The sequence below is a fragment of the Cucurbita pepo genome, chromosome 10 (genome assembly GCF_057944985.1).
Source record: "Cucurbita pepo subsp. pepo isolate OVF chromosome 10, ASM5794498v1, whole genome shotgun sequence".
Taxonomy (NCBI): Eukaryota; Viridiplantae; Streptophyta; class Magnoliopsida; order Cucurbitales; family Cucurbitaceae; genus Cucurbita; species Cucurbita pepo.
The window spans coordinates 2,896,877-2,911,885 of record NC_141807.1 but is presented as its reverse complement, the minus strand read 5'-3'; the positions used below and the strand labels follow the sequence as shown (position 1 = coordinate 2,911,885).

The following is a 15,009-nucleotide window of genomic DNA, read 5'->3' as shown; positions in this document are numbered from 1 at the left end:
GGCATTTCTGTCAGCCGTAGTCAGCCCATCCAAACCCACAAGGCCAAGCCTTGAGCTCATCTTTCCGGCCCCTAGGCCTTGCCGACATCCTAAAGTTGCACATTGTTGCCTCTCAATATGAACGTCACGCTCGCGTAAGCGTGCTCGTTGGCATATCACTGAATGTCTGTCTCTGATGCCATTTGTAACAGTCTACTGCTAGTAGATATTGTTCGTTTTGGTCTATTACGTATTGTCGTCAGCTTCACGATTTTAAAACAAATCTGTTAAGGGGAGATTTCCATACTCTTATAAGGAATATTTCATTTTACTCTCCAACCGAGATGGAATCTCGCATTAGCTCAATTCTCATTTGGTTTGATTTTATAATCGAATTTGTTTTGGAAATCCTAAAACACAACCAAAGGACTTCTGCTAGAGAAAGGTCTTTTTCTCAAAAGTCATCTAAAAACTCGCCTTAAAACCAAACACAATTGGAACAATCTTATATGAAGTACAATTCTTAACCGTACAAAAGAAACTAAATATGCCAACCAAATTAACTAACCATACAGAACCGAAGCAGGAACAAGCATAGCATAGCATAGCACAGCACAGCACGTCTTCTTTTTCCTGTCTCCGAGAATTTCAGTGCTTTGTAGCTAGCTTCTGAAGCTCCTCTTCTGAAACAACACCAACCAGTCAAGAAGAAGAAGCTAGGACTGAATATAGCTGATGCACTTCAGGATTTTTCAGTCACATTGGAGTAGTCATCTTCTTGGTGTTGTTTGCTGGGTTGATGTATGGCCTCAGTCTTGTCCTCATGTCTATATATGAGTCTCTGTTCATGCAGTCTCATATTCAAATTTTCAGGAATGAAATGAATTGCAGCTTTGTCCCCAGTGGGTGGAAACAGAACAGACTCAGAGACCTGAAAATTGATTGCTTGATTTTGTTTTGACCAGCTATCGAACCTTTCACTGGGTAAAGAACATAAAGCTCTGTTCCGCAGAGAAGAACTGAAAACACTCCAAGACTTTCATGGCAATGAGGTACTTCGTCTCAAACACGAGCAACTCTATCTCTCTCTGAGAAGTATAACACTAAAATGTCATTGAGGTGCTTTTACAGGTATAGCATATCCCCTAGCTACAGTTCTGTCTTCCTATCAATGTTACGAAGTTTGATTGCTCTTAATTTTTGTTAACTGCAAGAGGAAATCTATGATGACACAGATTATCGTAATTACAGATCATTTCCTAGAAGGCAACATAAAGGAACTCAAATGAAGTTTTGAAGTGGTTGATATGAAACATCTGATTTAGTTATAGAAGGAACTGACAAAAGGAATGCTTGATTTCTTCTAGGAGAAGAGGTATCAAGTATTACTTTGGATATAATCACTTCAAGTATAACCCTGCAAATATTGGCAAACTTAAGGAAAGGTAAACTACTCGTCTAAGTTGAAGGAAAGGTAACAGTTTTCTATCGAGAAAATTGCATACCTGAAGTCGATGATGTCTGAACTTGAGGAGAAAGTGAATTTCTCGCATAGAGTATAACAACCTAAGCCTACTGCTAACAGATACTATCTTTTTAGATTTTTCCTTTCAAGTTTCTCCTCAAGGTTTTTAAAACACGTCTATTAGGGAGAGGTTTCTAGATCTTTATAAGGAATGTGTCCTTCCCCTCTCCAACTGATATGGGATCTCACATCGAACCATGTAGTAGTACTACACTATTTGTTGGATTAGATGGATATACCTATTTGAAATTGACCCAATAGCTTACTGCACCAAGCTGATACAGCGGAAAGTGAAAATATCATCTCCTTTATTTATAAGAAGAAACAATGAACATGCATACATTTGAAAACAAAATAACGAGGTTAAAATAGAGATAAGTCATATTAATGAATAAACACTGCAAAATCTCCAAGGACCCAGATTGAATCACAATCTTATATATTTCAGCTGTAATATCTGAATTCCTGTACATATTAATAATATTGACGCTTTACATCTGTCCGCCAGAGTAAACTGCCTTGTGTGTGATTTAGAATTTATGTTGTACAGAAACATTTGGAATCATATAGTTTGGCTAATGTCGGGTGGTTTGATTGGAGATCGATAAAGTTCTAAACAAATGTGAAATTATTGAATTTTTCTAATTGAGTGTATCTTTGGCCTGAGAATGTAAAATCTTTCATTACTGGGATTCATTATGTTCTAGATGGATAAAGCAAAACTGCGTTGTAATTTGTTTCTATGAAGAAGATTTTTTATCCTCTTAAGCCTCTGTGGTTACCTTTGGCTTTTGATTTTTTGGAATGAATGTTTATGACACCACCTATGGCCTATTTTCTTAATCTATCAGGAAATCCAGTTTTCTATCAGTGCAATAAACACAGTTACATAACAGATGGTTAAATGGACATCCCTCTTCCTTTTTTAATAAGATCTTCATTCTGAAAAATAAAAATGTACATAAAGCAGGAGTCTGCCTCATCGGGTGATCAACAAGAATAACAATATGAAATCTAGCAATGAGCAAAAATGAAAAACATAGTTCCTAAACCTCCACCCGAGAAGTGATATCATTGTTTTTCTGGTGAAAGCCGAAAGAAATGACTAAGATGCTGAACATGGTACCAATTAGCAGCTATCTTGATCTTCATGCATAGCAACATAAGGGTTAAAGCATTTTGACTAACCTTCTCCTTGTGGCAAGTTTTAGACCACAAAGATCCCACGTGTAGTTTCCTCACTAATAGAATACACCTATAATTGATATCGGCTGCAATGAACTAAATCAGAGAGCCAAAGAACACTTCTCGTCAATTCAGTAAAATGATGGACGGCAGATTGTAGAAGCAGTAATGATGCACCAACCATTACAAATCAAATCTTTTACAGAAACCGCAGAATGAATCATTCTTCGTGACAAGGCTCTTAAATTACAGGGATTTAGTCTTTTTGTGCACTCCACCCCAGCGGCGTTTACGTGCTCTTCTTTTCCTTCCATCTTCTTTGGCCTTGATTTTCTCTTTTAAATCTCTCTCCCCTCGCCTCTTATACATCTTGAAAGTGATGTTCCTATCTGCAGCCATCTTCCTCACCTTATCTGTGATCTCTACAGCTAGTTGTCTATTGTAAAGTTTCTTCAGGCCACGCATTAGCTTGGCAAAAGTATCCGGCTGCGGCATTAGGTCTGCATCCATCATGTCCAAGCAGTAAGAACAAGCCTCCTTCACATGCCCGTTCGAAAAAAGTGCGTGAATCCAAATTGTCCAAGCACTGACATTAAGTTCACCTCCTTTAGTAGTAATACAACTCCACATGTTTTTTGCCAATTCAAGCTTTTGATCTCTCAAAAGACCATTTGTTAGTTCCTTCAAAGTACCATACTGTGGAGCAGATAATAGACCTCTTTCAACCATATCTTTGAAGTAATCACAAGCTTCAATTAGACAACCTTGACTAAGAAACCCATGAACCATCACAATATATGTGTCAAGACCTGGATTAAGCCCACCAGCTTCCATTTCACCCCAAAGTCGAACAGCTTCCTTGAGCTCCCCCAACTTGCATACTAACCTTATGACTGTATTATAGATGTTAAGGTCTGGTAAGCAACCAATCTTCCTCATTTCTTCCATGAGTTCCATACACTCTTCCAGCTGTTCCTTCTTTTCATGCGCCATCATTATACACAAATAACTCAACTGACTAGGATCATGGCCTTTCTGAATCATATTATCCAATATCTCATATGCTCTGTCTGTGTTCCCCCACTTGCAAAATCCACTTATCAGAGTTGTGTAAGTCACAACGTCTGCCTCGCATCCCCTCCCTTGCATCTCGACCAAAATACGCATTGCCTCGTCCATCTTTTCCATCTTACAGAACGCCTGAATCAGAATTGTATAAGAAGCTGCATTTGGCCCACAGTTCACTTTCTTCATTTGCTCCAACAGATGAAAAGCATCCCGCATTTTCCCTGCTTGAGCATACCCACCAAGTAAATTGTTATAAACCACAATGTCCGGCTCAAAACCAGCTTCCTTTATTTGGACCAATACATGCTTCGCCTCCAAAATCTTGCCTTCTCGGCACCAACCATACAACAATGATGTGAAATGTCTCAGAGTGGGATTAAACCGAATTCTCATATCTTCAAATAGCGAAGCTGCTTCTTTAACACTGCCATTTTTACACATAGCATCAAGAAGGCACCCAAATACGTACTCATCAGGTTCGCACCCATACTTGGGCATTTCATCAAGCACCTCAACTGCTTTCTTTACCATTCTGGCGGAAGCGAACCTCCTCATCAAAACAATGAACACTTCAGGCGTTAACATGTATGGATTCTCTCTTCTCATTTCCTCAATCAGCGCCCATACGGCTCCGAACTGTCTCATCTTCCCCAAGGTTTTAATCATAGCTCTATACACTTCATAACTATGCCTGTAACCCGGTTGCTTCGAAGCCCAGACGAAAAACCGGTAACCCAAGTTTCCGGCATCGCCACACCGGCTTAAAACTCGTTCCGGAAGACCAGAGCGTAAAACGACACCGGATTCCTGCAGAGCAAGCTCGAGTTTCGGAACCCTGGTGTGGAATTTCCTTAGAATCCTGTACACCTTTTCGACGTCAGCGGAAAATTCGTCGGCGTCTCTATCATTGGTGGAATCATGCGGAGTAGTTTTCAGGTGAATAGGCCCAAACCCTCCAGTCTCTGTTGTACCATTGGGATTCGTGTGAGAGCTTATTGGAGACAGAGACAGAGACAAGTGCGGTTTTCTGAGAAAGAAGGTTAATGGGGTGTTCGATTTCGTGAGTAGTAATGCAGAAGGTGGATTGTTGAAGAGAGAAATGGTTCTCCGGTAAAATCTGTGCATCTTTTTTTGTCAAGAGCAATTGGACTGAACGCCCTTACATGAACTATATGCCCTTGCGTTCACAATCTTCTTCTTCCTCCATCCTCCTCCCTCCACCAAACCTTTACCTTGCCGCAAGCAGCAGTTTCTTTTTTCTTTATTAATATTTTTATGATTGAAATGGGTTGATTTCAGGTTTGATCGTTTTCTAAATCTAGGCAACGATATGTCCCAGCCAAGCATTGGCAAGAAGCCGCCAGTGAGAGAATTGATGAAGAGAACTGGTGCAACAAAGCAGCCGGAATGGAGCTCCATTACCGAACGGTTCCAAACTACAATGCTTCAACTACTCTATGAAGCTATTATGATCATACACATTGGGTTTGGATTAGACCTGATGCTCGTATTGTGATTCATCGCACACCCAATTATTTTGCTTCTTTGCCATTTTTAAATTGAGATTGGCTTAAAACATTTTAGTACCAAATGTAATTGAAAATTCAGATGGACGTCGAGGATTAGCAGGTAGGAGGAAACCCTATTTAAAGCAAGTTCTGGCCACCCCAATCTTTATAGGCCTTTATCGCAGGAGCTTTTTTAAGTCATGTTTTCTATGAGAGTGAAACAACAATTACAAGGCTGGTAAGCGACAATTTCACCTTACTTTTCAATCAAAATCATCACTATAACTGAATTTCACAAGGAAAAATTGCCGAGTACATTCCTGCAATACAAAATTGTGGATACACTGGCTGTTGACCATCCAGGATCGACAAGTCAGACAGAATTTTTCTTCTTGCGTCTGTTGTTTTGGTCATCACTTTTGCCTTCTCTCTTCCCCCCACCACGGCGAGATCTCTTTGAAGCCTATTTTTAAACAAGTAGAAATGCAATTACCAACTGGCGGGTTAGTGGGCGACCAAATTGTTGAAATCAGGCAAGAGTGCCAATTAGTAGTAACTACCTACTCTGAGACTACCGTCAGATTGAAACAAGCAAAATCGTACCTCAGCCGAAAATGTTTTAAGAGGGTCTTTATCATTTCTAGATTTTCTTTTGAACCCACGCCGACGGCCAGACTGTGTATTTCCCATTGCTGCTCTAGCAAGTTTGATGATTTTGCTGGCTTCTTGAGTTACTGGGTCGACAAGATAGTCAGGAATGTCACGCAGGTGAGGAGCAGGGGGTTTCTTGCTAAGAATCTTATCATGTTTCAACAAATCTGCACAAGAAACTCCATTAAACTTAAGCAGCATAAATGGGTAAATGTTGGTACAAACAACTAAAAATTCAGTAAAAGATGTTACCTAAGTCCCTCGGATTAGAATCAAAGTGAGCTTTCAATCTGGATAGGAAACAGAACGAGAACACATTATGAAGTTATTAAATGGACGTAAATATGGGCATAATAACACTCCTACATTAACAAATTAAATTGGATTATGCGCACGAAGTGAAAGACATGGACATGCTGGTTAAATGACTGTTTGCAACTTGGGTGGTGCAGTAATTGGCAAATAATTGTTTTCAAACCTAAAGCAAACAGAATAGTACAATTTTTCAGAAAATTTAGACAAGAAGGGGAAATAGCTCACTTTTCAGAGTTAAGAATCTCGTTCCTCAAATCCAGAGCTCGAGATTCTCTAATAGCAATTTTTGTCACACTCTTCGAAACATCCTGCGAAGGCACGCAGAACACATCAATAATGAAAGTTAAATATCTAAATGGCCACCCTTAAGAAATATTATATATGCATCACACAAACCTCAGCTCTATAACGTAAAGACTCTACTGCATTCTTAGTAAGTAATGGAAATGGTACAATAATGTCTGTATCCCCATCAGCTCTCAGGAAAGATTGTATTTCTCCAAAAATATCCATCTCATCTGGAGAAACCTATCACAATAGAGAGAGAAAGAAACAGAGAGTATTAATGAGATATCAACACCAACATTGGTTGCAGTTACATTTACCAAGCGCACATGCTTCACGTGATAAGGAGACAGCATAAGAGAATATATAATAAAATACACAAGCTGGGTAAAGGATGTAAAAGCACCCAAGGAGGTCAACAGAGAGGTTAGTTATAATTAACAGAGTCCAAAATTAAATATGTCAAAAGAACAAGAAAGAAACATAAGAATACACCAACACCCTCAAAGAAAACCTCAAGTAAATAGTCACTATAATGCCGTGAAGTACAAACAGCATCTCAAAATACCAACCAATGAGATAGAAGCACCAGTATTATAAGCTCTTCCAGTACGTCCTATACGGTGTATGTATCCTGATGAACTTGGAGGCAACTCAAAATTTATAACCTGAACAGATAGCAGTTAAGTTACTGTTAAAAGCTTGCTTGATGGTTGAAGCCAGCCATCAAGAGACTGAAAATAATATCAGTTATCAGACAATGTGTAAATTGTGTAACATGATTATTGATAATTCGCATAACACAAGGAATTATATACATGGGTCGTACTAAGTACACTACTTGTACAATGTACTACATACACATTAAGAGACCTAAAAGGAATATATTAATAGAACAAATCATAAACCTCTCTTCCTCCACCACGGATCAAAAGAGGAACAGAAAAACAAGGGATTCAGTTCATAAAAATTCTACCACGTACAAAATACCGAGTAACTCTTTCTCATCTCCAATTCGCTGATGATACGATCTTTTTTTGCTCTGGGAAGGAGGACATTTTTTAACTATGAATCACACCCTTACTTTCTTTGAGGCCATGTCAAGCCTTAAGAACAATAGAAGTAAATGACAGATTTTGGACCTGAACAATGATCCCATTAAGATGAGAGAGTGAGCTAAGCCGGCAAGGTGGGTCCAACATCTAATCTAGGGCTTCCTCTTGGAAACAACCTGACGTAGATTTCTTTAAGGCCTCCTGGAAGAGAAACTTTTTTCTCAAAAGAGGGAGGCTTACCCTAATCCGGTCTGTTTTAAGTGGTATTCCCATTTATTTTTTCTCCCTCTTTAGAGCCCCATGTTCAATGTATAAGAGCTTGGAGAAGCATATGAGGGGCTGCATGTGGGAAGGTGTGGAGGAAAGCAAAGGAACACACTTAATGAACTAACAGATCGTGGGAAAATCCATTCACCGGGGAGGGTTGGAATTAGGGAATTTGAAGGCACATAATTGGGCGTTATAATATGGGATTTTTCCCTTGGGTCCTCTTTCCTGTAGTCTAGGACTATCGTGAGCATGTATGGTTCTCATCCTTTTGATTGGATGTTGGTGGGGTTAAAGGCACATTCACAGAATTGTGGAAAGAAAACTCTAACTATCTCTCTTTTTCTTATATGATTCAGTGTGTGGTGGGCGATGGGCTTGGCATCTTTTTTGGGAGGATAGATGGTTGGGGGATCACCTTTTCATTTATCTGCTATGAATAATTGTTGTGTTTGATTGTTTGTTGCATTCAGGAAGCTTGCCCTCTCTTTCGTTTGGATTTTATCATCCTTCATTCGATAGGGAAATGACAGAGGTCAAGGCCCTACTTTCTTTACTAGGGGATGTCGAGATTGAAGAGGGGAGAAGGGATGTTAGTATTTGGAGTTCTAGCCCTTTTGATGGCTTTTGTTTCTGTAGATCTTTCTTTCATTATTTGTTGGACCCCTCTCCTCTTAGGAATCTGTATTCTCGATTCTTTGGAAGATGAAAATCTCAAAAAAAAAGTTAAAGTTTTTTGTCTTACAAGTTATTCATGGAAGATTAATACCTTGGTCAGGTTCTCAAGGGTTGTTGATGGTTGGGCCTTTTTGTTGACAGTGTTCGACCTTCAATTAGCCCGTCATAGAGCCTTTAGTGATATGATTGAGGAGTTCCTCCTCCATCCATCGTTTAGGGGGCAAAAGAGTTCTTCTGAATGTTGGGGGTGTGCTTTATCAGGAGTATGGAAGAGAAATAATAAAATATATAGAGGGATTGAGAGGGACACTCTGTTGGTGTTTGGTTGGTCCCTTGTGAATTGTAATGTTTTTCCTTGAACATCTGCGATGAATTCCCTTAGTAATTATTTGCTAGGTCTCATTTTGTTAGATTGGAGAGATCCTTCCTCTAGGGTGCTCCCTTTGTGGACTTTTTTTTTTTTTCAATTTGTATGCCCTCATATTCTTTCATTTTTTTTTTTTCAATGAAAGATGGTACTTTATTAAAAAAAAGAAAAAGAAAAAAATACTAAGTAACTATAAAATAGACATATTTTTATCAAAATAAATAATTTAATAATTGTAAGAACAAATACGAGTGAAAGAGAGAGATTGATTTGCATACTGTGTAAACATTTTTGAAGTCAATTCCTCGTACTACTCCAAATTCAGAATCTATCTTTTGTTTGGCACGTTTTCTGGACTTTCTCTTATCAACATTACTCTCCTCGTTGGCTTCTTTTTCTTTTGTTTGACTGTCATCGGTTGCAATTAAATAGTCAAACAGCCCAGCGTTAAACTCCTGTGAAGCCAAAGAAAGAACAACACGTGTAGTATACGAGGTAAATAACACACCAAGATTGCTTAGCGTTAATTTATCTCATGTAAACTGTACAAACACTAAGCTTTTATAAATACGCATACCTCAAGAATATGGAGGCGAGAATTTTGAGGCAACTCAGCATTTAGAACAGCAGATTTGATTCCAAACTGTATCAGGTAAGCAGTAAATCAACTAAAAACAAATTTTCTTGTGGGTCGGGGTGTATCTCAGATTATATAAGGAAATGAAGTATAAATATAAAAAAGTTCAATTAAAAAACTAGGTCACAAAAGAAGCTACTGCAAAAGGAAACGGTAACAGTACACAACAATGATCTAGAAACCATCTGCACAAGATGATAACTTGGTCCAAAGTATACGTAAAAGAAAGGAATTGTACAAATTGAATAAAGATCAAAATACGTTTTTTAAGAACAATATTTTAGAAGGGCTCATTCTGAACAGAAGAAAAAAGTGAACCAGAGTCATTTACCTTCTCCAGAAACAATTTCAACCTGAAGCCCATGTCTATGGTATTTGTGAATATGAGAACTTTTTTCTGAACCAAGTCCAACTTTAAGAGTGAAAGAATATGAAGTAACTTGTCTCGAGCATCACAAGAGATCTTGAAACATTAAAAAGACATGCGCATATCAATACTTTTTAAACATGAGTTTAAACGATAGATACAGAAGAAGTTATATATGAATTAAAAAAAAAAAAAAAAAAAAAAAAAAACACACAAAAGACTTTTTAGCACCAGTCAAAGTCAATGAAATGTTGTTATTAAAATGAGAACAAGGAATAAATCATATACACTATGTTAAAGAAATTTGTCAAAAGGAATATCCTTGATTTTTTTAAAACTGATGATTACAAACTTACAGGGGTACCAAAGTAAATGATTTAGCATCTAGGAGTAACAATGTAGACATGTTCACTTAAAGGGCAAGAGTGAATAATATCTTTTTCATGATGAGTGCAGAGGAACCTACCCAAAATTGTTGAACATTTTTTGGAATTAGATCATCTTTAATGTCTCCCACTTCGGGCAAAGACAAAATGAAGGGATTATGCAGGATCAGCTTCTTCAATTTATCAACATCCTCGCTGTCAGAAATGCAAACCCAAAATAAATATCCACATTAATTGATCAAACAAAGCACAAAATTCTATAAACCAATGAGATAAAATTCAACCAAGTTAATTTTAAACAAGCTAAAAGCTAAGAAAATGAACAGTGAGTACATGCCACCTTCCATAAATAACAGACTAAAAAATTATAATAATAAATAAACGGACAAACTGCCATCAATTAAAAACACAGTCTACCAACAGAATGTCTCAAAAGATTATATCGGTCTGCAAGGACTGAAAAATACAGCTTGTGAAGGCAGTGTAGATAACAACCTTGATGTAGCGGACATGAGAAGGCATTGACAGGAACGTGGAACATGTGCTGCAAAAGCTTTTATATCATCTTCGTAGCCATATGACAATAGCAAATCTGCCTGAAAACAAATATAAAACACTTTATCTACCAGCACTTAATCCTATAAGAATTTTCTTAATCTTAAGGTGATATTAAGAAACTTGTACTTCTCAAAATTTAAAATCGTAGAATCAATTTTGCAAACATGTGGAAGAGAAAGAAAATGAAAAGTAGCCTATCAATCTATATCTCTATGCAAAATCTCCACCTGATGTTTTCTTCTTTTTTATGAATAACTGAACTTTCATCAAGTAGAAATGAGAATTCAAGGGCATACAGGGAAAAAAAACCCACAAAAAGGAGGCAAGCTAAAGAAAAGACATCTAATCAAGTAAAATAGGATCTACCAGAAAATTACAAAAAAGTTTGGCCACCAAAGACCACAAAGAGACGTTGAACCTAATAAGGGCGCAAACATCACTTGAAGACCTCTAAAGACCCTATTATTCTATTCCTCTTCAAATACCCCATAAAATAACACACACCAAAATCCTACAAAAACAATATCCTCTCTCAAAAGGGAGGATTGGGAAGGTATATTTTAGCAACTATTTCTTTATCCAGAAAATATTAATTTAAAAAAATCGATCAACTATTTCCATAGTTTTATGACTTGGCATATTGATCCATCTATACTGCAGTGGCTGCACCTACATTTCTCTTTTCTTTCTTTTCTAGAACATCACTCTTTTCTTTCTTTTCTAGAACATCAGTCTCCTTAAAAGAATGTTCCCAAGAAGAAGAAATAGAATCCATCACTCCTTGGAATAAACTGCACAAAGTATCATTTCTTTTCTTTTCTTTCCCCACTATTATTCGATCTAAGAAACACAAGGACAAATGTTCCTATAGATTCTAGTCCAAGGCAAGCTGAACACTAGTGATGTGCTACAAAGGAGAATGCCAAACTTTTACATCTCCCCTAACTGGTGCATTGTTTGCAAAACAGACTCAGAGAAACATGCTTTCTGTTTTCAGGCTGAACTGATGTTTTGGCGTATATGGTTGGAAAATAATATAGAATTTTTTAGAGTTCGGATTTCAATTCAGCTGGTTTATAGGATCTCATTTGCCCCCACTCTTCTTCATGGTGTTATATTACAATATTGTTTTGTAATTATGATTTATTGCATATTTTTGTCAATCAGGAGGAGCCAATTCAGTTGGTTTATGGAAAATTTTGGTCCCCTTCTTTTGTATATGTCTCTTCGATCAGTATATTATCCATTCCACCACCCCCAAGAAAAAAATCTTTTATTACCATTACATGTGGCCAAACTGTAGCTGGCAGTGCTACGGAGATTTTAAAGTTGAACCAAGAACATAAAACCACATGTAGCACTACCCATTGAGAAAATGAGAAGATGCAGGGATGCTGATCACATTGGTACCATAATATTACCTCATCCAGAACGAGAATTTCAAGTGATTCATTGATGGAGGTTGGTTGGAGAACACCAGCAGACAAGCATTTAGGGATGCACGCAGGCGTAGCAACAATAATATCAGGTGGTCCTGCCAACGCAGTTCGCTGCAAGAGACATTCATCAAATAGATTCAGTAACCAGCACAAAAACCTGAATCACCTCGCTACATCTAATAGTTTATTTCAGAATCTATTCCTCCCAATATACTTGGGTAAACGAAAATGAACCTGAACCTACCAAATCAGAATGTGACATGCTGCTTGTCAATGGGACAACTTTCACTTGAACTCGACAGAATTCAATAAGAGAAGAAATTTCCTTATAAACCTGCATGCATAGTGCGCAAGAGTAACTCAGTAACTGATCAATCAAAGAGACTAAACTAGAAAATACAGCTCAACCTCCCTCAGATCCTTCTCAGATGCATTAGCAGAACAGCCGTACCTGTTGACTCAGCTCCCTAGTCGGAACTAGAACAACTGCACTTGGACCTGACTTCTTCTTCGTACTAGAACCAGTAAACAGCTTCTGAAGCAACGGAAGGAGGTACGCGAAAGTCTTCCCAGAACCAGTCTTCGCCCGAGCCACCACATCCTTACCTTCCTGAAACAAATAGAACGTCACAAAACACCTCCTCGAATGGAGCAAAGAGTAAAGAAGAAATCAAAATTCAAACTTAGAAATTATCTTTTCCAAGCACGAAAGGATACAGATTAGCAAATGAAAACAGTAACTAAGATGCAAACGAAGCAGCATCAAGAATTGAACAGCTCTCCCTCCAATCAGGAAGCGCAGTGCGTATGGTGAAGGAAACAAATACCAGGGACGTCTCTAACGATTAAATGCGTACCAAAATTAACGGAATTGCAACGTGTTGTATGGGCGTTGGCTTTTGAATTCCCTTCTTGATTAGCGCGCGAACTAGACGAGGGTCCAATCCAAGTTCTTCGAAACTCAGGTTATCTTCTCCGTCTTCCTTTTCCTCCTCATGTTCAACTACTTCGGAAAGCTTCTCCATGCTATGCTATCAGTAGATTCAGTAACAATCAACCAAAAACAGAAGCTTCAATAGAAAAGAAGCCGAAACCGCGAAAACGCAGGGGTTTCGTAGGGTTTTGGGAGGGACTCGAGAATCGGACAGGGTGAGTAAGTACCCCAATTAGGGCTTGGGTCGGGTCAAAACCCAAAATGAATAAGCCCGTTTACGCTGGCCCATTGTTCCCATGGAAGAACCCGCTCGGCTGGCGATAGTGGCGTGGCTATGAGTATGAGTGCTGGATATTCATTTTTTTTCATAAGTAACCGGAAAATAATTAGAAATAATTGTGAAGTAGATTTGAATAACGTCATCCTCACCCATCATAATTCCCGTAGATAATGTCAAAATAATATATATTAAAAATATAGAATCATAGATATCGCTCACCTACTTTACACCATTGAATGCTAGAATACGTCCCTCGTGAATCTTATCCAACCAAAGAATTCTTCTACACAAGAAAAAAAAAAATTAATAATAATAATAATAATAATGTGAATTTCCATTTAATTTATTACTTATTTTTCATCTGATAGTCTGATAGCTCAAAATTCTGTAACATCTAACCTTTAAACTAATAATATAATGTATAAATGAGTGAAGTTACATTATATTGGGTCTCAATAATTAAAATTGTATGGTTGAACGCCACAAGTGGACACCCTTTACCATAAATACATAGCATTTACTAGGCACAATAATTAAAACTAATTTCCGAGTTTGTAGCTAATAAATTAAAAAGAAAGCCCAAAAGTGATCATTGCCCCCACAACAATGGATGGCCCAGGCCCAAATAATGGGTAGCAAATGGGGCCCAACTCATGATGAAATGCATGCCATTCTCGGAAGAGCCATTAATTTCGGGGAATGAAAGCATGTTTGACTTTGACCCTTCCTTATCTCTCCTCCCTCTTTTACTTTCGGTGTGAAGTTTAAACTCTCTTTATTCAATCACACTCAACACACCATCCCTGCCCCCACCCCCAAAAATACCACTTTTTCTACCTTTTCTAACGAGAGGAATGAACCAGAACTAGAGGAATCGAACCATTCTTTATAAAGTCAAAAATTTCTCTAGATTAGACACCGTTCAAAACTCTGAAGGAAGCTTAGAAGAAGTAACATCAGTTGAGTAGCTACAAACTTTGGTGAGTATTTGTGTAATTATGGATGTTTCCTGTTTGGATTAAGGAGGTGGAGAGAATATTAGCAAATTTGGGATCAGTTTCATTCCATACTGATTCTTTTAACCCCATTCCCCATTTCCAGCATCACTAAACTCCAAACTTGTTACTGTTCAACGACCGTTTTGTACCAGTTTTTGGACTCATCCACACAAATTCTACTCACTCTTCTGAATTTCATTTTTCAACCCACAAAATCAATTCCCATAAATTGTAAAATACCATCATTATTATATCTGATGACACTTGAGTAAAGTTTTTAAATCAGCAGCAGTAAGCAAGCAGTAATAATGGTGCCACCTCAAGTTTAGTAAGAAAAATTGGAACAGTGTTTGATTTGTAAAGCGAATGGAAAATGGGTATTCTCTGACGCAGTTGCACACTGGAGGCGAATAACGGGTATGGCTTAGATTCAAGTAAAGCCCGGACATTCGGAAAATTTTACAAAAACAAAGAAACTTATGGGCGGGGCGGGGCGGGGGAAGAGTGATTGAAGCTACATCGCAACA

The 15,009-nt window shown here is 38.0% G+C and overlaps 2 protein-coding genes across 4 annotated transcripts; both read right to left on the bottom strand.

Moving 5' to 3' along the window:
• Window positions 1–449: 449 nt before the first annotated feature.
• On the bottom strand, window positions 450–5,050 carry LOC111803978 (putative pentatricopeptide repeat-containing protein At5g65820). 2 transcript variants are annotated; one of them, XR_015422567.1, is made up of 2 exons: window positions 2,693–5,050; window positions 450–1,067 (listed from the first exon to the last, which is right to left on the bottom strand). XR_015422567.1 is itself a non-coding variant. In XM_087127327.1 (1 exon), the coding sequence occupies exon 1, from the start codon at window positions 4,880–4,882 to the stop codon at window positions 2,936–2,938; it is 1,947 nt and encodes a 648-aa protein (XP_086983453.1). In that variant the 5' UTR covers window positions 4,883–5,050; the 3' UTR covers window positions 2,445–2,935. The 2 variants fall into 2 exon arrangements, 1 of the variants encoding a protein (XP_086983453.1); XM_087127327.1 differs by lacking the exon at window positions 450–1,067 and having other exon boundaries at window positions 2,445–5,050.
• A 454-nt stretch (window positions 5,051–5,504) lies between these two features.
• Window positions 5,505–13,476, bottom strand: LOC111803979 (DEAD-box ATP-dependent RNA helicase 16). Of its 2 annotated transcripts, XM_023688608.2 has the most exons (15): window positions 13,128–13,469; window positions 12,722–12,880; window positions 12,515–12,604; window positions 12,253–12,381; window positions 10,769–10,869; window positions 10,354–10,468; window positions 9,852–9,983; window positions 9,461–9,526; window positions 9,162–9,338; window positions 7,089–7,184; window positions 6,628–6,759; window positions 6,457–6,539; window positions 6,169–6,206; window positions 5,869–6,083; window positions 5,505–5,728 (listed from the first exon to the last, which is right to left on the bottom strand). In XM_023688608.2, exons 1-15 carry the CDS (start codon window positions 13,293–13,295, stop codon window positions 5,639–5,641), a joined length of 1,791 nt encoding a protein of 596 aa, XP_023544376.1. In that variant the 5' UTR covers window positions 13,296–13,469; the 3' UTR covers window positions 5,505–5,638. The 2 variants fall into 2 exon arrangements, with proteins under 2 accessions (XP_023544376.1, XP_086983454.1); XM_087127328.1 differs by lacking the exon at window positions 9,852–9,983 and having other exon boundaries at window positions 13,128–13,476.
• Between the last annotated feature and the right edge of the window lie 1,533 nt (window positions 13,477–15,009).

Coding starts and splice junctions, on each gene's coding strand:
- LOC111803978 (XM_087127327.1), bottom strand. CDS start 4,882: ATGCACAGATTTTACCGGAGAACCATTTCTCTCTTCAACAATCCACCT.
- LOC111803979 (XM_023688608.2), bottom strand. CDS start 13,295: ATGGAGAAGCTTTCCGAAGTAGTTGAACATGAGGAGGAAAAGGAAGAC. Junction 12,881..13,127: donor TTGCAATTCCGTTAATTTTG/GTACGCATTTAA, acceptor TATTTGTTTCAG/GAAGGTAAGGATGTGGTGGC. Junction 6,084..6,168: donor TTCTAATCCGAGGGACTTAG/GTAACATCTTTT, acceptor TTTCTTGTGCAG/ATTTGTTGAAACATGATAAG.